The following is a 22115-nucleotide window of genomic DNA, read 5'->3' as shown; positions in this document are numbered from 1 at the left end:
TAGCAGCCCTCACTCAGCGCTCTGTTTTCCTTAGAAAACAGCGTCTGCTTAATGAGAACCCCTTCATCCAGTTCATAATTTCTCGGCATCGTGGCCTCTAACCAAAAGTTCAGTTTTCCCTGAGCCCTTGTCACACTGAGTTGGCAGTTCTTCAGAAGTTAGGTGGACACCGCCGAGGTCGGCTGCACCCTCCCGCTAGCCAGCGGGGCTCTTTTGTCAATATAGTCTTCTGTTGTAGGCCACGGAGCAGCTGGTGAGTGACATCCTGAGACAGGCACTGGCGGTGGGATACCAGACAGCGTCTCCCAACAGGTACTGTTGCCCGGCTGACAGCGCAGGCTGGCAGTTTAGGCGCTCTCGGAGAGCTTTTGTTACTCAGAATGCAGTGCAGTCGGAGATGGGGTTGCCGTGCTTGGGTCCGTTCTGTAGTTCTGAGCGAGTCTCTTGGTGGAAGCAAGTCTAGCTGTGCCCTCCCAGCCTGCTTCATAGACACCCGGGTCTGTTGTGTCACAGGATAGAGCAGGCAGCAGGTTCTCCATAAAGACGGGAACCTCTCCAGTGGCAGACTCTAGGATCGAGTTGATAAATATCACCTACGGTGTTTGTCATTGCAGACACATCATTTCTCTTAGGAACTGGGAAATTAAGCTCTGAAAGGGAGTTGTCTCCAGTGTCCCAGATCACAGGCCCTAGATTCAGACTCATCTCACTGGCTGGGGACCCTGGAGCTCAGTGCCACTTCTCTCCTGATACATTCATCTCTTGAGTGGGATGTCGAGTTCCTGGCCTTAAAAGAACAATAGTCCACATCCTCTTCTCCTTCTATTCTGCTGAAGGCCGTCATAAAATCCTGACACTATAATATAGTACCTGCAGTGATGAGGTCCCAACTGAGGATATTAGGTCAAACATACATAGACAACATAGAGGTCTTAAAAAAAAAAGAACTGGGGATAAAAATGTCCAGACCTGCTCTCCGTGGTCCTGCTTGGAAAGCAGGAGGAGCCATGTTTTCCATATTCCCGACTGGAGATGTGGCAGCCTGGGTGGTTTGAATCAGAGCCTGTAACCTCACACTTGGCTGGCCAGGACTCTGCCTCCCGTCTTCTGAGATAAGAGAGGCGGTCCCTATTTTCATGGTGCTCTGAAGCACACTTGAGTCTGCTGAGACTTAGAAGCACTTAGAAGACTTGAAAACATTCTCTTCTGCTGTCTACTTTACTGTCTTTCTTTTCTCTGCTGGCTAATCATTGAGCCAACATGAAGTCCTCATTGCTGTGATGGGGGGGGGGGGTAAGATTTGAGCCCTGGCTAGGACTGTAACTGGAGTTACAGCTTTCATCAGAAAGGAGAAGAATTCATAAAAAGTGGGAGAGTCCTGAGTCATTGCATATAGCCTTTGCCGTCACCTCCTTCTCTAAGAGAATGGTCCCTCTAGTGAGTTAACTGACTAAATTATTGCTGAGTGCATTTGACAAATTATACCTAATTATACTTTCGGGGGTTTTTTTTTGGACTAGGGTTCCCAAAGAAATCACAGTGAGTAATATTCACCAGGCCATTTGCAACATTCCTTTTCTGGATTTTCTCACGAACAAGCACATGGGGAGACTGAACGAGGATCAGTGAAGACAGTGAAGAGGATCCCCAAAAGCAGGCTGGGGAGCTGTGTCTGAAGTATGCACACATGGTGGCCCTGGTGTTTGGAGAAAGGTGGTTGGTTCTGTGCGTTGGGATGCCCCGGCTACCTACCATCCCTTCTGTCTAACTGCGTGTTCTCGCGAGGGCACGGAGTCCCCGGTGCAGCCCTTTTAAGACTGTGTTGTTTCCCGATTCTGGAGGGAAGCTGAATGGGCACAGCTTTGTCAGCTTGCATTTCTTTACTCTCTACCGGCTCTGGAGGTGTCTGAGTGTGAGACAAGGCACACACAAGGTGCTCTCTCTTTGGAGTGGGCTTGGGTTCACCTGGGGCCCGCTCTCCAGAAGGCGGAGATAAATCTGACACGCTGGTCTGGGCTACTCTAAAGAACAGAGCAAGCAAGTACCTTTTCCTACCTTGCCTCAGTGTGGCAGGGCTGCACTCTTGGCCAGCGTGAGTCAGCTACAGAAGGGTAATACGCCATGTGGAAAACTAGACACCGAGGAGGCTGTAGCCTGAGACTTTTTCATGGAGCCCCGGTGCCCGTGCTTCTGTGACAACCAATGTCAGAGCGTTGAGGTTCCCAGCAGAGCTAGAAGGCATCAAGCCTGTGCCCGTGTAACCCAGGAGATGATCACTGTTAGTGTAAGCCTGATCCAGAGTCCGGCACTTGGCCTGCAGAGGTCTCAGCACTGGGTCCTCAAGCCCAGTGAGCTGCCGAAGCTCCTGTTGTCCGGGGGCCGGGGAGGCAGCCCCGGGGCAAACCTTCCTGGAGTGTCCTCAGTGGACCTGAGGCCCTGTCCTTCTCTGCCAAAGAGTTCTGCCGAGACGGCAAGGGTTGAAACACCTGTGAGTGCCTTACTTTCGAGAACTCCGACCCGCTGTGCCAGCGCTCAGGAGCGGAGCCGCTCGCTCCCTGAGGGGGCAGATAGGCGGTTGGTAGCGCCAGCACAGACGGGGCAGACACTGGGGACTCTCCAGTCCTCCTCACTGTTGTGGGCAAATGGAAGACCTTCATTTCAGTTGGAAACCTTCTCTCACTCTGCTCAAAGCGAACTTGAAAGGTCTGAGTCAGAGTCAGACTTACTAAGCAGCAAAAAGCCTGTTCTCCCAGGTCCCGCAGGTGGGTGTGTGAGCCAGGAAACAGCGGGCTGCAGGTACAGAAGGGTTCCTCCCAGCAGGGACAGGGCGAGCATGGCTTACGGTGTAGTGGGTGTACAAGACTTAAGAATTGGGTCTGTAGGCCACACAGCAGATTGGTAGGCCCACACACAGATTTGTTCAGAAGTGGACGGACACCTGTGAGGTAGAATATCCAAATGAGAACAGATTCATTTGTTGTGATAAAAACCTAAAGAAATTGCTTTTTGCTAAAGAAATATCAAATGATTTAAGAGTCTCCATGTATGTTAATGTTTCAAGTGTTTTTCTATCGTAATGTGTAACATAATTGTGTATCATTTTGTCTACAATAAAACTTTTAGTATTTGTGATGGGTTTTCTGAGCTGGAAGCGCCATACTTGGATGGGTTCATTGGGATGCAGCCATGGTATGGGTCTTTGTGAGTTTAAATTACTCTCTCTCCTTCCATCAAAAAAGATCTGCAATCGTGTAATGTAAAAGGATCACCGTTACAGTCAGGTCACATACAAAACAGAAGACACTTCACTTGGTGGCCATGGACATAATTATTTCATACAAGCAATTTAGGGTAAAGGAAAATGCATAAGTGGGTTTAAAACATTTCTCAAAAAAAAAAAGCAGAAATTTAGTCTAATAAACTGGTTTATCTGGTGAGATAAAGTTGGCCTGTGCTGAGGTCTGAAATCCACTCCTGGACGCAGTCCTTTCATTCTCGTATGCTGTCGTGGGTTTCTAAAAAATGACCAAAAGGTGGAGGCTACAGTACAGAACTAGAGGTTCTCAAATCTGCGACTTTTGAGGGGATCCAGGCCACAGAGCTACCTTGCTGGGAAGCAACTTCACAAAGTCAGAAAGCTGAGCCTTGGAGCGTAGGGTTAGCGGGGGCATAGGTCAGGATGGGTGCCGACGGCCTGTCCCTGGGCCTCAGGAGGGTGGCATAGCCCAGCCAACGGAAGCCTGGAGTTCTGTCCCGTACGGCACGGAGAGGTAAGGCCTTCTTCCTTCGCCTGTGAAAGGACCTTCGGGGCTTTCAGTTGGACGGCCTCCTAATGTACACACAGCAGACTGAGGCAGTTCCCACATCGGTCACTGTGGTCATGGGGTAATCGATATTGAACACTCTGCTCAAATTAACAGATTCAACTGCTTTATTTTTAAAAACTTACAGAATATAAAAATTATTAAACTTTATAGGAATTTTAAGCAGGTATGATAAAGTATTTTTAAAAATTAGGGCTGGAGAGATGGCTCAGTTGGTGGCGTGTGCAGTACCTGAGTTCAGTCACCAGAACCCACGTAAACAAGGTGGGTGTGGTGGTACACACTTAGGGTCCGAGCACTGGACAGGCAGAGGCAGGTCCCTGGAGGCCTGCTGTGGAGCCCGCTAGCCTACTTGGTGACCTTCAGACCAATGAGGAAAGAGAAAGATACCTGAAAAACACCTTGGGTTGTCTTCTGTCCTCTACACGTGTATCTGCACATACAGGAACACACACACACATGTACCCAAACATACAGGAACACAGATACCTGCACATACAGGAACACACACACGTACCCAGACATACAGGAACACATGTACCCAAACATACTGGAGCACACACATGTACCTGCACATACAGGAACACACGAACCTGCACACACAGGAATGCACCAATAGCCACACATAAAGGAATACACGGTACCTGCACATGCTGGAACACACACACACTCCTCAGAGGTGAGCCCTGCTGGTCCTCCAGTGCATTTCTCTGGTCTTTGTGCACATGTGTGTGTGAGGTGGACTCAGGACTGGGAGAACATGGCTGACTCTAGTCTTGCTTGCTTCTTGGGTTGCTCACGGAGCTTTGTGGCCTTTCTCGGATCTGGAACGAGGAGGGACTTCTGAAGAGCAGAGGGCTGGTGGGAAGAGCTGTGTGGCACATTGCTGAGGTTCCGAACAACCTGTGACCTAGCAGAGGTCAGCTCCACTCCGTGGCCACTGCCGTGCTACAGTCCCAGAAAGGGACAGGTGTGCTCTCTGCTGGCCGAATGCAGCAGGGCCGTGCATCTCTACACCGAGAGAATGGATGAACGGGATTGGGGGGGGGGGGGTGCCGGGCATGTGGTGTGGTCATTGGCAGCACGCAAGCCAGGGGCTCTTAGTTGGGGCCTGCCCGTGGCTGCAGCAAGGCCCAGTGGCGCCGGGAAGAGAGTTAAGCGGGAAAGGACAATTGAGGAGCCATGCTTGGCTGACTTGACTGTGCTGAGCATGGGATGTGCCTAGCAAGTCAGCAGGGTGTAGGCGACAGCAGCCTCCCTTGCAGACGCAGAAATGGAAGCTCCCATTGTCCCCGCAAGTGTGGAAGCAGCAGTGGTCCAGATGGTCCCTTTTCCCACTTAAGGGTGCAGGAGAGCTGAGGTGGGCAGAAGGTACCACCGGCCACACTGGAGCCAGCTGCAGCCCTCTGCAAGAAGGGCACACAGTTCGTAAGTGTCAGGGATATTCGCGCCGTCATGCTCTATTAAAGCCATTATTGAGAGACCAGATGAATGGGAAGGTACTTGAGTTTATAACTTAAGTTGCCCAGCACATTTTTTGCATTTTAGTAAATTGTTAATCTGCTCACTGCCTACATTTAGGTGCCCAGCAGGCAGTCTCTTCCCTCTTGGGAACACTGAGCATGCACACTGGCAAATCTAGAGTGACAGGACCCTTGGTATATGCACATGGTTCCAATTTTCCCTTCAGAATGACTCAACAGCATTTCCTCAGCCAGCAATGGGGAGGCTGGGCCTGCTAGCACCTCTGAGGGGATGCTGTGTGGGAGGCCTGAGCTGCCTCCCCTGCCTTGGCTTCGAAGGAAACCCTTACAGTTCTTACCGAACACTACCGAGCCTCTTAGACATAGTCCTTCCTGATGTTTGAGAGGTGGTTGTACAAAGGGAATGGGCTTGTTCTACACGGCCATACTGGCTGCAACCATGAGAACAAGTTTTCCAAAGACAGAGGGGGTTGTCCCCACAGCGGGGTAGTGAGTACCTAACCAGAGTTGGGGAGCCAGCAGGCCGGAGCTAAAGGCCCCTGTAGGGGATGCTTTCCAGACATGCACTCAGCTCCTCACGGATGTGCATGGTAGTCCCTTCTGGTCCTTGTGTCGAGGGGAGACAACAGAAATTAGGACAGGGCTCAGCCCCTAGAAACATTGGGGTGAATGCTATTCATGCTGTCAACATGTCACTCATCCTGTGGGAATTGTTCCCCTGAAACATGATCATCCTGGCTATAAAGAAATTACGTTTGAAATTGAAAACATGTGGATGATCTCCCTGGATAGATATCACCACTCTGTGTGTGTGTGTGTGTGTGTGTGTGTGTGTGTGTGTGTGTGTGTGTGCCACATATATATGGGATTTCTACTTGGATACATAGCACCACCATGAGAGTCGTGTACAGGTGGTTTTATATATATTTAAACTTAAGGTTTTGTTATTGTTTTGAAACAGGGTCCCTCTATGTGGACCAGGCTGTCCTGGAACTTGCTATGTAGACCAGGCTGGCATTGAGCTCATAGACATAGAGATCCTCCTGCCTCTGCCTCTAAAGTGCTGGCGTTGAAGGCATCAGTTCTGACAACCTAAGTTTTTTTTTTTGTTTTGTTTTGTTTTGTTTGGGGTGTGTGTGTGTGTGTGTGTGTGTGTGTGTGTGTGTGTGTGTGTGTGTGTGTGTTGAGACAGGTTTTCTTTGTGTAGCCCTGGCTGTCGTGGAACTAACTCTAGACCAAGATCTGGCCTCAAGATCACAGAGATCTGCCTGCCTCTGCCCCCACTGGGATTAAAGGTGTGTGCCTACCACTGCCTGGGTAAGATTTCTTGATGTAAGCATGTGGGCCACTGCAGAAAGAGATGAGAAAACTGCCTGGGCCTACCACAGGTTATCAAATAGAATTAACATGCATCTTGGGAAACCACCCAAAGTGAGTAACTGGTCTGTCAAGGACTGGATAGATTTCTCAGTCTGGAGCAGTTCAGGTCACAGCTGAATTGATCCTCAGATTTAAAAATTGAAGGGTGCCAAATGGCAATTTAAAAGTTCAAGTCTCCTTCCCCCTGTTTGAGGAGGAGGATGGGAGGGGCCGGGTGTGGCTGGTGGTGGTCTACCCGCCTGCCTCCACTCCACACCACAGCCAGGGCCGGCAGCCATGCCGCTCCAGTCAGCAAAGGACCAAGTCAGGCCCCCTTCGGGGAGGTCTGGAGGTGTCCGTCAGCTTTGCCAGCAGCCACGATCTCCACTGCTCTCCACTGGTCTCCGCTGGTCACACATTGAGAGTCCGGGGAGCTGATGTCTGAAAGATGGCTGAGGGGTTGGGTGTGAATTTCCTCACCTCTGGAACCTAAAAAAGAAGTGTGGCCACATCAGTGGACTCTTTCCTTCACCCACCCCAACCCCTGGCTCTGAGAAAAGAATTCCTTGGCAGTGGAAATTAGCCAATGTCACTACTGTGGCGGGTCACATAGGGAACATGAGCTCCCTCTGCCCTTTAGTTCGGGTAAAGATGCTAACTAGCCCTGCAGTCCTGGGAGGGAACCCCAAACCTCACATGTGGCATGCCTTTGTTGTACCACAGAGCGGATGCCTAGGTCACTTAGGTTTTAGTATTTTTGCAGGGAGCAGGGCTGGAACTCAGGGCTTCATGTATGCTGGGCATGCAGTCTACCACTGAGCTACACACACTCCCACCCTTGAAAGTCACTAGCCCTGTTAGTAGTCAGGGGGACATGCTGGGGCTTGGGAGGCAGACAGATGCAGCTCACCAGAGAGGGCCGTGCCAGAGAAGCCACCTAGCCAGGGGCTGAGTAGCTTTTCTGTTGGTGGGTACAGTTAGTTGGGCACTGCTGTCCTTAACCATCATGCCATTGCGTGCCACCAAAATCTGTCTCTTGACCCCTATCCCGGAGAACAAGTGAGTCTATCTTCCCTGCTCTAAAGGCACCACCCCAAGGCTGACCTGGAAGCCGGCCCCAGGGCTGGGGTCCCACCCAGAGCTGTGAGTTGTGATGACTCTGGCAGATCTTGCCTTTGTGGATCTTGAGGGCTTCACTCCAGTCCACGCTTGGAATTCCTGCCTGCAACAGAATGCAATCAAAACCTGGCACAGGGTCCGTCATACCCTAGACCCCAAGCCCTGATCACTGCTGGGCCTGCTTCAGTTCCTAATGATCCTTTATTCTCCTGCACAAGCAGGACCAGAGCACCAGGTGCTCCGGGCAGATGGACTAGCTCAGTAAGGGAGCTCTGAGCTAGCCCGCCCTACCATTCCGAACGTTCCACCACGAAACCTCGGCCACGTAGGCTGGGGACAGCAGTGGCGGGAAATTCTCATGCAGGGGAACATCAGGCAGCATTTGGCACACACACACACTTGCCTTAGAGACAGACAAGCAAGCACCAGTACCCAAAGCCCCCCTGAGACTCGAGGCTGCCCTTCTGGATGCCAGGCCTCTTAGGAGGGGGCCCAGAGCCAGTGAAGGCTGTCACCTCCTTCATGCCCACTTAGGGCATGAAGAAATGCCATCTTAGACAGTGCCCAGCACAGCAAAGGTACATCTGCTTACATTTTGGAAGAGAAGGCTCAGCCATACCTGACAACCTGAGAACCAACTCCCACAGGTCTTCTGACCGCAACATGAGTGTTGTGATGTGTGCACATGCATGTACATACACACAACAAGTGTAAAAAAAAAATGAAGGAAAACCACGGGGCTGTGGGATGACAGCAGTTGTGTGTATACCCCTCTGGCGAAGGATGGTAAGTGAGTGCCCAGCACCCACCTCAGGAGTCTCACAACCACCAGGCACTCGAGCTCCAGGGGACCTGTCGCCCCTCTCTTGGCCTGGCAGGCGGCTGCGCTCGTGTGCACAGACACAACTACACATGATTTTAAAGAATAAAACAAAATCTCATAAAAATGTGTTTTTAGAAGAATCAATTACAGTAACAATCTCAAAAAAAAAAAAGAAAGAAAGAAAAGAAAAGAAAGCCTCCAAGCTGGTCTGCAGTCTGAGCTCCCATGAGCCATTTCCCTGGAGGGAAAGGACAGGCTAACCTAGCCCCATTCCTCTCACTGAAAAGGCTCGATCCCTCTATCCCTGGAGTCAGCCAGATCTCTTAATCTTGTCCATGTCTCTACTAAATGGTAACCTCAGGAAGGCAGTTCCCCCCAACCCCGACCATAGGCGTGGGCTCACCCAGCCAGGGCCAGTGCCTGCCTGTGCTAGCCGCCCCCCCCCCCCCCCCCCCCCCCCCCCCCCCGCTGGCCCAGCTCATGCCCTGATGTCAACAAAGGAATCTTTTCTTGGCAGCATCAGAGGCTCGCCTCGCTGGGCAGGCAGATGGCACGGGCAAGGGGAGCCGGTGTCCGCTGTGGCCAGCACTCAGTCTTGTGTGTGAGGAAGAGCTGAGCCAGGGCCTGTCGGATAATTTCTGCGTCGGAAGCACCAAGGTGCCGAAGACCAGCTGTCTAAATCATGCTGTTCTCTTCCTCCTGGGAAGGCAGGGCCTCCCCCTGAGCATGCCCTTCTGTCCCCAACTACCCCCAAGCTCTGTACCAGGCAGCCTGCCAGCTGCCCTGAGGGGGCAACCGGGGACTCGAGACAGGAAGAACCTAGAGCAGTCCCTGGGATGGTCGCAGGAAGTGTTCCCGTAGAGTGCTTGTGATGGAATTGGAGCAAGGACAGAAATGGACTCATCAGAGCCCAGCTACTCTTGGAGGAGAAAGATGCACTATGGCTTACACCAAGATTAAGAAAAAATACAAACCGCACTATGCTCCTTCTGAAAAATCATCAGCCACATTTGTTGGTTTGTTTCTTTGTTTTTTTGAAGCAAATCCTCAATATGCAGCCTTAGCTGGCCTGGAACTTGCTGTGCAGAGCAGAGACAGCCTTGAATTCACACCACCTGCCTCTGCCTCCCAAGTCTTGGGATTAAAAGTGTGTGCACGGGCCCTCTTTTTTTTTTTAAACCACATCTTTCATGGACCTGACCAACCTAGAAGGAACTATGGAAGCAAGATGAGTCTCTGGGAGGAGCTAGCCGGTTGAGAGCTCCAAGCTGGCTATAGAGAGCTCCTATGCCCATCTGGCCAGACAAACAATGCAGAGCAGTCCTTTCAAAACCAGAAGCCAAGTGAAGCAGCACCAGTTAGCAGGGAGAGACAGAGACCTAGAGGGTCCATGCCACTTATGATCAGGAGCGACCACAGACTTGCTCTGGTATCTTTAGGGTCCCTGGATCTGTTTTCTGAATGCCTATAGCAATTTTCTTGGATGAAGTACATCTTAGAAGATGGAAGGCAGGATGGGATTACTCCAGCCTGGTCTGAGAGAGGACCACCTCTGGGGGTCCCAGAGGCCAGACGATTTGGTGCTGGGGAAAATCAGTAGTGCTCCTGGGCTTTGCGGGGAGTGAGGACTGGCAGCAGCCAGGCTCGTGCTATTCCAGCTCTCCGGGGAAGGAAAGGGTTCCAAAGGGAGAGCTTACACTTGGAAAGACAAGCCCCCCATCTGCCAGTGCTTTTCCACGGCTGGCTTTGAGAAACTGGCTCCAGGGAGGTGGCCAGAGACCAGCTGTCTAAGCACGTTAAAGAATGAGAGCCCGTGGGGACCACGAAACGGGTGCCCGCGTCCCGCTCCTTTCTGTGCCGTCCGGAGCCGCGTGCTCCTGCACCACCAGCTCAGCTCAGTTTGTAGAGGGACAGCAATGACAGGCCTCGGGGAGTGGAGCCATGTGTGCCGAGTGGAGACAACAGCTTGCACCGCGCTACCAACAGCGCTTGGAGGACCCCGAGGGACACTCAGGCCCGCCCTGCGCTCCGTGTGGGTTGGACAGCCTCTCCCACCCAGCCTTTCTTGGAATGTTCCCCGTGAAGAGGGGCTTGCAGCGGCATCCCCGAGCTGCTCTCTGGCTGTGGAGGATGGCTTCCGTTCTTTCTCTGTAAGCCCCACCAGTTGTTTGACCCCAGAGTCTCAAGCCCTTGCAAGGTGCCGCGCACCTAGGACCTCGGAAGAACCGTGAACCAGTGAGGCCTCTCCTGCTGTGGACTCAGGTTCCCAACACCAGCAGTCAGTTCTGTCCACGACCCCAGCGAGGGCTTGAGAGCAGAAGGCCCTGTCTGTCTGTCCGGCCGCCAGCAACGTCATTCAATATCTGAAAGCTCAGCCTGAGTCAGAGAGCGCAAGGCCTGCCCTGCACGACGCACGCCCATTAAGTATCTTAAAGAGCGTGGCCTTTAGGGGAACCTGTCCTGAGCTTTGCTTCTCTGGCTTGTATACATTTGAGATCTGTACTTGGAATGCTTCGCAGTACCCCATCCTACGACAGCCCCATAACTAGTGCATCCCGATTGTTAGGACAGAGGGACTGTGGCCATCTCCAGGTGCCCCATGTGCCATCTGTTTTAAACTTGATTTTTAATTATGTACATGTGTGTGCATCTGTGTGGGTATGTGCAGAGAGCGTGGATGCCCCAGATGCCCAGAGGTGCCAGCTCTCCTTGAAGCTGGAGTTACCGGCCATTGTAAGATGCCTGGCCGGAGCGCTGGAATTGAACCCCCAGCCTCTGGAAGAGCAGTGTGCTCTCTTAATCGGTGAGACACCTCTCCAGCCCCCATGTACCTTTTAGTCCCAGGTTTCCATCCTACCGTCAAGGAATCTAGAGGACAAATTTCCTAAAAGCAAACACCTGTGACCACGGTAGTGGTAGTGCTTTAAACAGTTCTAAACTAGGGATCCCAACTGAGACAAAAAGTAATCGGGACATACAGCAGTTATTAACATTCAGAATTATCTATTTATGGTCAAACATCACATCAGGTTTTTTTTTAAAAAAAAAAAAAAAAGTAATGTGTGTCAGAGATGGTTCAGAGGGTGAACACCAGGCACAAGCTGGCAACCCGAGCTGGATCCCTGGAACCCTGAAGTTGTCCTCTGACTGTCTCTGTCTCTGTCTCTGTCTCTCTCTCTCTCTCTCTGTGTGTGTGTGTGTGTGTGTCTGTCTGTCTGTCTGTCTCTGTCTGTGTGTCTGTCTCTGCCATATATATTAAAGATTTTAAACATCGTGACAGCAAGAAGGGTACCATGGAAGAAACCGAGTGTGTGTGCGTTCATTGTACATTAACCATTAGAAAAGATCCATCTGTCTGGGAGGGGTGGCGTGAGGGTGTTAAGGCGGTATCTGTTATTTTTGTCATTTCTAATTTTCTCACTATGAGCATGCATTACTCTTCTAGTAGAAAGAGGATGCACGAAGTCCTTAGTTGTACAAAGCTGAGCTGCTAAGGGAGCAAAGGACCTTTTGTGCAGTGGGATCTTGATCAGAGCGGGCACTGGCCCTGGGCACTGGGGGGGTGAGAGGGTGGCCTGTGCCACCTCTGTGCTCACCCGACCCAAGTTAAAGGGCAGCAATCTTGGGAGGGAAGGAGGAGGAACCGGGGGAGGGGGGGGGGACTCCTTTTGAGGTGCCATTCACCTTGGATCCCGGGGTAGGGAGCAGCAGAGAAGGCAAGGCCACGCCAAGAGGCTCCTTTGCCGCTCTTCAGACCCTGTGGTATCCAGGCTACTAGCCGTCCCCTCCCCCAGCCCGCTTTGGGACTCAGTTTCCTCCCACCACCGGTCAAGATGCGAAGCGTTCCCCCGCCGCAGCCAGAGACCCACCTATAAGACGTGGTCGCTACCGCAGCTGCGTCCGCGTCCCCGACGGGCAGCACGTAGACCTGCCGGGCGGGGGGCGCCGAAGACTGGCCCCTGCGGCCGCCCGGCCCGGGCACGCGCTCCGGCGCCGCATCCCGGGTCCCCGCGCGCGCGGTCCGCACGCCGAAGTCGCGCTGGTACTGGGTGAGCGGCACGGCGCGGCTGGGCTCCCGCGCGCCGGCGACAGCCGGGCTCCCGCGCGAGGCGGTGCAGTCGCCGCCGCCGGGCCCTCGCTCCCGGGGTCCGGGTAGCCGTGCAGAGTCAGCGGCACCGCTACGTCCGAGCGGTCGAGCTGGTTCCAGCGCCGGGCCAGGCAGCACAGCCGGCTGATGCAGGGCCACGCCATGCCGCTCGGCCACGCGCCCGCGCCGCCGCGCGCGCCCGCCCGCTGCCCCCGCGCAGCCCGGCGCCCCGCGAGCCCGGCCTCCGGGCACTCCCAAACTGCCCGCGGCCTCGGGTGGTTGAACCCCCAAATTCCCCGAATGTGATCTCCTAAATCAGACCCGGGTTTCGCAGAGGGCGAGGCCGGAGGGAAGGAGGCTGTTTTTCGCCATCACGCTGCCTGCAGCGGGGCGCAGGTGGCAGGGACAGAGGACTCTGCTGGTGGCTGCGGAGCAGAGCTGAGCTGTGCTGGGGGACTCCGCGGTCACCCAGGGTGGAAGTGGGGTGGGGGACGACAAGGAGGGTGATGCAGAGAAGACTTGGGGCCATGTTTCCCGAAAAAACACGTTTGAGTCATCCCTTGAATAGGACAACCAATCCAGTTTTCGTTAAGAACTGCCATTAGCTTCCAATCGGTCTCGGTCTGGGTTCTAAAACCCCCAAACGCCCTCCCCGCTGTACACTGAGTGCTGTATTCCAAGCTGAGGATCAGTTTAACCCAGCTGTCCTGGAAAGGCGTGCTGAGTGTATCAGCTCTGCCCTCAACCACACAAGCTGTTCTGGCTGAACTTGGAAGGGATCCATCTCAGGGGACTGCCCCGGCCAGTTGGTCAGCTCGGCTCCCTAAAGATGGAAGTGGCATACCACTGCCAGTTTAACGGCCCAAGCCTGCCTATGGCCCCATATTGACAAAAGTTAAGCTTGGAGCTCGGAAAGCCTTTTGCCAAAGGCTCATTCACGGGAACCCCAAAAGTATCTCTTCTCACCCAGAGCAAACTGACTTTGTGAACTGGGAGCTGGGCCCTGGGTTAGTCAACCTGGCAGATGAAGGTTAGTAGTAACGAAATAATCCACGGGAGAAAGCTACAGACCACCGCTCTTCCCAAGCCAATGAAGTGTCTAGTGAGTCCTTTAATTAGCAGGCTGATCGAGAGTCAGAAAGGCTCCTGGTATGGAAGCAGGGCAGGGTAGGGTTTTTGTTTTTGTTTTTGTTTGTTTGGTTTTAGACAGGGTTTCTCTGTGTAACAGTCCTGGCTGTCATGGAACTCGCTCTGTAGACCAGGCTGACTTCAAACTTACAGAGATCCTCTGGCCTCTGCCCCTCAACTGCTGGGATTAAAGGCGTGTGCCGCCGCCGCCGCCGCCGCCACCACCACCACCACCACCACCACCACCACCACCGTGGAGCAAGGGTAGAGTTTTTTTTAAGTCAAAAGGAAGAAATCACATCATACCGGGGGCAAGCTGAGCATGGGGTGTTGGGGAGGGGTGTTTGTTTGCTTACAATACACTGTTTCATTGCAGGGAAGGAACGATCCTTTACTCAAATAAGATCATTTTTCTGGAGGAACATTTTGTGTACATCCAAAATACTTTCCCAGCAGGAAAAGAAGAATCCTCTTCCTTCCTTCCTTCCTTCCTTCCTTCCTTCCTTCCTTCCTTCCTTCCTTCCTTCTTTTTTTCTTCTTTCTCTCTTTCTTTCTTTTCAGAAGATAAAATATTGTTTACAAAAAAAAAAAAAAAAAAAAAAGGCCGGGCGTTGGTGGCGCACGCCTTTAATCCCAGCACTTGGGAGGCAGAGGCAGGCGGATCTCTGTGAGTTCGAGGCCAGCCTGGACTACCAAGTGAGTCCCAGGAAAGGCGCAAAGCTACACAGAGAAACCCTGTCTCGAAAAACCAAATATATATATTTTGTTTACAAGATGGGTGAGAGTCCGGAGGAGAGAGGTGTAGTGTCGGGACTACCTAACTTCTAGGTCATTTCCGTTAAAATACTGGTTCACAGCCAGAGAGAAGGCTCAGTGGGTAAAGACATTTCCCACCAAGCCCAGCTTCCTGGATTCAGTCCTCAGGACCCACAAGACGGAAGGAGTACTGACTCTCCACATTGTCCCGTGACCTCTGGGTGAATTATGGTGCATGCACCTACATACAACTACTACAAAGGCAAGGTTAACAAGCAGATGCAATAAAACATCTGAAAGATGTGTTTATTTTATGTGTGTGAGTGCATGTATGTATGTACACCAGGTGCAGAGGCCAGAAGAGGGAGTCAGGTCCCCAGACTGGACTTAGAGCTGGTTATGAGCTACCATGTGGATGATGGGAACTAGAGCAGGGTCCTCTGCTGGGGTAGCAAGTGCTCTTACCAACAGAGCCATCTCTCCAGCCACGGAAAACATTTTAAACCAAAATTTTAAAATAGTTTTACGGAAAAGATAATGCTGGGAATTAGTGGTGCGTGTCTATAACCTCAGCACGTGAGAGGTGGAGATGGGGATCAGAAGCAAGTTCAAGGCCCACCTAGGCTACATAAGATCGTGTCAACACACACACACACACACACACACACACACACACACACACACACACACTCAAAATCTTTTAAATTCTGTTTGTCAGTGCCAGAGACTGAACTGAGGACTTTGTGCATCCCTGAGCTACCTCCATAGACCCCTTTACTTGTTCATCCGTCAAACTTACTTCACGCCAGGGCCGATGTTGAGTGCCCTCAAGATTCAGTGTGCTGGATGAGAGAAATGTTAGCTCAGATGCTGTTTTGAATGGGAGGGTTAAGGCTAGGCTCACCTATCCAAGGGAGGAAGACTGGGCCTGGGGAGGAGTCGGGGAAGGGTGGAGAGATCCAGAGGCCAGAGCAGAGCTGGCCTTGTCAGACACACAAGGAGTTAAATTTTTCCTAGGTGACAGTAGGAGGTGACTTGTGTTTCTGGCACTCTGTCAGTCACATGGAGCAGTATGACATTTTCAGTGCCAGCTGGAGAAGTAGTCTGGGACCAGCGAGATCAGGGACCGCACGAGAGCCTTGGCGTGAGGAATGAAGAGGAAGGGCTGGGATCTAGGAGGAAGAAACGAGGCGGGAAGTCTGGGATGGCGAGATGGCTCTTGCTACCAAGCCTGATATAGCGTGAATTGGAGCCCCAGGCCCCTTGTGGGGGAAAGAGAGAGCCAGCTCTTACAAATTCTCTTCTGACCTCCACACATATGACATGGATGCCTCCCACACAACCAATCAAGTGCAAAGTGTTTTACAGATGGAATTTTTATTTAATTTATGTGTATGAGTATTTTGCCTGTGTGTGTGTGTGTGTGTGTGTGTGTGTGTGTGTGTGTGTGTGCACGTCACATGTGTGTAGTGCCAGAGGAGGCCAGGAGGTTGTTGGAGCTCCTGGAACTGGAATTATAGACAGCTGTGAACCAGCATGTGGGTGCTAGGAACCTAAACCAGGTGCTCAGGAAGAGCAGTCTTAACCACTGAGCCACCTCTCCAGCCCCCAAAGATGGAAGCCTGGCATAGCTCTGAGGCCTCAGCTTCAGATGACCTCACTTCCTCGGCCAGCAGTGCTGGGGTGCACTGCATTGGGGGCCCCATAACCTGTAACTATCACTGTGCCTCAACAGACGCATTGTCTAGATGAGGGCACAGGATGTCTGGAGCTCAGAAGACCCATGCCACACCAGGAGCCACGAGGTTCCTGTTAAGAAATGAGTGTAGAGGGATGTGAGTCAGTAGCCAGGGGACCCTTCCCTTCAGGGACAGCACAGCCAAGCAGCACCCGGGGAGGAAATGGTCTTGGAGACAGAGATCAAACCTCAGCAGAGAGGCCGAGCTAGGGTGCGGAATACCTGCAGTGTGCGCTTAGGAGAGGAGCCACCGACGGGTCTCATGGAGGCTTGTGTGGGCAGCGTGAGACTGTAGCCTCCAGGATATCTGTGGCGAGCATGGCCTTCTCAATGTTCTAGTGCTGAACTTGAAAGGATCTATCCTGAGCATCACAGAACTCGTTTAATGTTTAAACTGTGTTTTACTCAGAGGGCCAGCAATCTGGGAAACAGGGCAAAATCGGCCTTCAAAGCTCAGTCTTGTCCTTTTGGTCTTATGTTCCTTCATTGTCAAAGCCTCCTCCACGTGTGTGTGTGTGTGTGTGTGTGTGTGTGTGTGTGTGTGTGTGTGTGTGTGTGCTGGGGGGAAGTGTCACGCCACTGAGTCTTGTATACTTCTCAGTGCCAGTTGGAGAGCATCGAGGTTAACGTTGACTCGGAGCAAATAGCAGTGTGCATGTGCTGAGGAACTTCCACAGTGCGCTGCTACCTGCCGGCGGCTGTTAGCACCCACCTGTCATCTTCCAGCTCTTGAGCAAGGCTTAGGCTACAGACGTGCACAGCCAGGCCCAGCTGTCTACGTGGGTGCTAGGGATTGGAACCCCCTCCTCACGCTGTCAGAGCACGCAGTCTTACCCACTGACTCATCTCCTCAATCCAGAATGTGGTCTTATAAAGCACCCCTTTTCCTCCCTACGAAAGTAAGGAAAACGCACTCTTACAGAACACAAGGCCAGTGAGAAGGCCCAGTGGATGACGGTTCCTGCCACCAAGGCCAATGACCTGAGCCAGATCGCTGAGACCCACGTGCTGGAAAGAGAGAACTGATTCCCACGACTTGTCTTCCGACCTCCCATGTGCGTGTCATAGAATGTGTGCTCGCTCCCCAATGATAAATAAAGGCGAGAACACCCAAACCCTAATAATAGAGACTATACAGTGTCCTTAGCATCCCCCACTGATATGAGTCATAGGGGCTGTTTCCCATTCACACAGAGCTGACACCTTACCCCTGGATCATCCAGATGGTTGTTCCGCTCCTTAAACCTAATGGGACTCTTGGGCCCAAAGCTGCGGACATGGGAGCACAGCTTATAGAGCAACAGGAAGTTGTGTCCATGGATGGGTAAGTCGGGAAGGTTTCCCCAAGGCCAGCAATGCTTGGGGCCCAGCCTCCCTCTTCATGACTGCAGAGACAATTCATGAACTGTTTGGCTTTTGTTTTTGTCTTTTCCAAACGAGCCTTGTCTGACAAGTTAGAACAACACATCTCTTTGAATGTTTCCACCCACAGTCACATGTCGGTAATAAATAACGCGTGGTCCTGTTTTCTAGTCCCGCTTTCCTGCCTTGCCCTAGTTCCTGTCCAGTGCTCCAGGAGCCTGGGGTACTGCTGCATTTAAGGCTTTCACAGAGCAGAAGAGGCCATGAACAGAGCATTCCACTTTGTTTTGCTTGGTTGTTTGGTGGGTTTTTTGTTAAGACAAGATCTTGCTATGTATCCTTGCCTAGCTTCAAGCTCATAGGGACTGACCTGTCTTCTTGGCTGAAGTTAAAAGTGTATGTACATCATCACACCCGGCAGCGTTCCACTTAGTGTTTAGAAGTCCGGCCATCAGCGAGCAGCATTACAAAGACCATCATAGAGGCAGGTGCACCTTATCCTCACAGGTTGGGGAGGACACTGCCCTATGCAGTCTCACTCCTTGGATCAGGCAGGTACATTGTGAGTCTTCCCAGGCTGTGATTCTGTGCTCTGCATGGGCACAAAAGAGTAAGTCACTTCATCTGACCACACAACAGGAACTACCCACGCGGCTGCCTCAGATGGCCCACAGCTGGGACTCCAGACGTCACATTATTTCTCCCTACCAGATTTAGATAATTCTCAACACATCCCCGTGAAAAGCAAGGGACTTGCTAATCCCAAGGTAGACATCCCCCCCTTCGTTTCTATTCATAAGTCCCCAGTTAGTGATATCAAAGTCGGCCACAAGCTTTTTAAACCCTGAGATACAGTTTCATTTTGTAGGCTCAGGGAAGCATAAACTCCCACAAGCACAGTAAAAGGGTCTGCTCAGCAGACATTTAAAGCCGTCTTTGCAGGGGATGAAGAGGTGGTTCTGTAGTTAGAAGCATTTGCTGTTCTTGCAGAATACCCGAGTTTTGTTCCCAGTATCCACGTGACATCTCATGAGCCCCTGTGACTCCAGGGCTCTGATGCCCTCCTTTGACTTCTGGGGGTTCTTTTTTGCACACTGTGCGTAGGCACACACACTGACACATACACATAACAAAATACAAATAAATAAGTATTAAAATAAATTATATTATTATAAAAATAATAAATATTAAAATAGTCACATGGGGCCGGGTGACGGTGGCGCACGTCTTTAATTCCGGCACTCAGGAGGCAGAGCCAGGCAGATCTCTGTGAGTTCAAAGCCAGCGTGGTCTACAGAGCAAGTTCCAGGGCAGCCTGAACCTGTCTTCCTCTCTCTCTCTCTCTCTCTCTCTCTCTCTTTCTCTCTGTGTGTGTGTGTGTGTGTGTGTGTGTGTGTGTGTGTGTGTGTGTGTGTGTAGGCTTGTGTACAAGCATACGTGTGCTGGATTATGCCTGAATGCCTGCTGGCAGCTGCCTGCCCATCGGTTTACCTGGCAGCTTTAGGCCAGAGTGAAATAAAGTGTGTCTTGTGTACTGGTGCCTGCCTCCTCATGATCCCTTCCACTTCCCATGATCCTCTTCCTTTCCTGACATTGGAGCATGGACCTCTCAGCCACTGTCCTGGATGGGACAAAGCCCTGTTATTAGTGAGAACACAGACACCACTGTGTCCTTAAAGACAGCTTTAAACCTCTGATTTGTTTGGCTGGCTGTTGGTCCTAAGATGCCTTTCTCATCTGGGTGAAGGCTGAACACAGGCAATCCTTACTGGTGTCATGAGAAACACTTTCCATGGGGTCAGTCCACCTCTCTCTAAGTTGATCTGGGGATCTGCTGTCCAGGTTTTCAGAAGCACCCAGTCATAGGCTTAAACCAGTGTCTAGAACCCGTAAGAGCCAAATCTAGCACAGTGAGATATTTTAGACAAGTTTAAAATCTGTTTTAAATATATATCTATAAATATATAATATATAAAAATATATATACACTATATATATAGTGTATGTAACCTTCAGTTTTTAAGATTTATTTTTATTGATGTGGATGTGCGTGTGTGGATTGGTTTCTTTTCTATTGCTGTGAAAAAACACCATGACCAAGGCAGCTGACAGCAGGAAGGGTTTATATGGGCTTAGAGTTCCAGAGGATGGAGCCCATCACTGTACGGTGGGAGGCCCGGCAGCAGGCAGGCATGGCTGCCAGAGCAGCAAGCTGAGAGCTCACATTTGGAATTGAAAACAAGAAGCAGAGAGAACAAACTGGAAAATGTCACACGTCTTTAAATCTTAAAGCCTGCCTCCAGTGACGTACTTCTTCCAACAAGGCCACCCTCCTAAACCTCACCAAACAGCACCACCAACTGAGAACCCAGTGTTCAAATGCATGAGCCTGGGTGGCTGTGGAGGCGCATGCCTCTGATGCCTACACTGAGGAGACAGGTGCGGGCTGATCTCTGTGAGCTCAAAGCCAGCCTGGGCTACATGGTGACTTCCAGGCCAGCAAAGGCCACGAACACATGGACTTTCTGTAGGACCTAGCAACTAAACTGCACACTTTTTAATCCTTGCTTCTGGAAAAAGAAAGCAGGTCAGTACTAGAGACCATCCCCGAGTCCTTACAAACCGGGTGATGAGATGACAGCTCTCCCCAGGCTGGCAGAGAGGTCGAGGCACACGGTCACCTGGAAGGACTGCAGTGAGACAGCCCCCTTCCTTCACCAAGGAATCGGGAATGCTTTGCTGGTAAAGTTTAAGCACTTCACCAAAGAACTGGATTTTGAATGTTTAGTAGGAAATGCTTTTCCAGGCTGAATTAGACACTTTCCACCTTCAACTTAAAAGTCAGAAACACCGCACATCCACTGCTATTTGGGCAGTAGAGAAGGTCCTGATGAGTGTCTTTAAAATGGACACAAAGTTGGAGGGTTGAGTAAGGGTGGCAGAAATGGGAAGAGAGATGAAGTGTTTCTGCAATCAAGGCATGTACTATATCCTCAAAGAACCAACAACTATTTTTAATTTAAAAACTCTATTATAGCCATGCAGACTCATTAGCTACTGTTCTTCTGAGACAATATACACGAGAAGACAAAGTTCAGGGAGCAAAGGTGTCTTTCATCCAGTAGTTTCTGGGGATACAGCCCCTAGGGAGGGAACGCGTGGTGATGAAGCTGAGGTGCTCTGCTCAGAATGAGGTACGAAAGCACAGAGAAGAGGTCAGCCACCTGGGACTAGAGGGCGGACTATTGGACTAACTGGGCATTGGCAACCGAAGATTCCTACCTGCATCAGCTTTCGTGTTCACTGGACCCTAAGCAATGCAATAAGTTTTTCTGCCCCCAACTATTAACAGTTCCTCTGCTGTAGACAATGTCTATTCAAAATGTCCAGGTATGAGAATGAAAAGGCCAATCCAGCCAGGACTGATTGAATGTGCACTGAGACAATTGTCCTCGGAGTGTCCACTTCCTGAGAACCGCCTCGTTACTAACTGATGCATGAAGTCACATTTTTCTTGGTAGAGACTTGTGCGATGAGGAATGGCTTACCGGGTCCAATCAGCTGTCAGTCAGGAATGGCTTACCGGGTCCAATCAGCTGTCAGTCAGGAATGGCTTACCGGGTCCAATCAGCTGTCAGTCAGGAATGGCTTACCGGCTCCAATCAGCTGTCAGTCAGGAATGGCTTACCGGCTCCAATCAGCTGTCAATCAGAACTGCAGTGGCGTCACCCCACTTCACAAGCTAACGCCTCTTTTCCGCTCCAGGGAATAACCAGGACTCGAGCATCCTCTCACCCCAGTGGAGCAATGCCCCTCTTGGTAGTGCATCAGCTCGTCACTGTCACTTTGATCTGGAGCAGTTCCTTCGTCACTTTGCAGTTGTTACGCTTTTCAAAACACATCCTTTGAATTAGATGTAGAACCGAGAAGCGGCGGTCCAGACGGAGACAACCGCAACAACATGTGTTTGCAGTCTCAGAGCAAACAGATTCAACCTGGTGCTTAGGAGGCCTCTGTGTTTTTATCCTTTTTTCTTTTATTAAAATATTTTCTCTTTCCTTTTTTGTTTTGTTTGTTGTTGTTTATGGAGACAGGATTTCTCTGTGTAGCCCTGGATGTCCTGGAACTGGCTCTGTAGACCAAGGTGACCTCAAAATCAGAGATCATCCTGCCTCTGCCTACATGCTTTCTTAGCTCAATCTTTCTTCTAGGGTTTTTTTTTTTTTTTTTTTGAGAAAGGGGCTCCCTATGTAGTCCTGACTGTCTCAGAGCTCTCTATGTAGACCAGGCTTGAACTCACAGAGATCTGCCTGTTTTTGCCTCCGAGTGCTGGGGTTAAAAACATGTTTTCAGACAATATATTTTCATCATGTTCTTTCCTCTCCTCCTCTTATTCAATCTGGAACATGCATCGATGGGATTGTGTACCCAGGTT

At 51.2% G+C, this 22115-nt stretch overlaps 2 protein-coding genes across 7 annotated transcripts in view; one reads left to right on the top strand and one right to left on the bottom strand.

The window, feature by feature from the left end:
- Yeats2 (YEATS domain containing 2) overlaps nt 1-3136 on the top strand; it is a 106136-nt gene extending 103000 nt beyond the window's left edge. For all 6 annotated transcript variants that reach the window (XM_037209902.1, XM_028857613.2, XM_028857611.2 and 3 more), the window contains 2 exons: nt 239-312; nt 1521-3136. In XM_037209902.1, coding sequence (XP_037065797.1) covers nt 239-312; nt 1521-1629 — 183 coding nt within the window. In that variant the 3' untranslated portion in view covers nt 1630-3136. The remainder of the gene's footprint in view (nt 1-238; nt 313-1520) is intronic.
- Nucleotides 3137-6293: 3157 nt separating this feature from the next.
- On the bottom strand, nt 6294-12868 carry Map6d1 (MAP6 domain containing 1). Its single transcript, XM_028857581.2, is given in 4 exon segments — nt 6294-7156; nt 7772-7889; nt 12479-12743; nt 12746-12868. Coding segments are annotated over 4 exon segments (576 nt in total). The 5' UTR covers nt 12861-12868; the 3' UTR covers nt 6294-7078.
- Between the last annotated feature and the right edge of the window lie 9247 nt (nt 12869-22115).

Source organism: Peromyscus leucopus, chromosome 12 (assembly GCF_004664715.2).
Source record: "Peromyscus leucopus breed LL Stock chromosome 12, UCI_PerLeu_2.1, whole genome shotgun sequence".
NCBI lineage: Eukaryota > Metazoa > Chordata > Mammalia > Rodentia > Cricetidae > Peromyscus > Peromyscus leucopus.
This window is presented reverse-complemented; position numbering and strand designations above follow the sequence as displayed.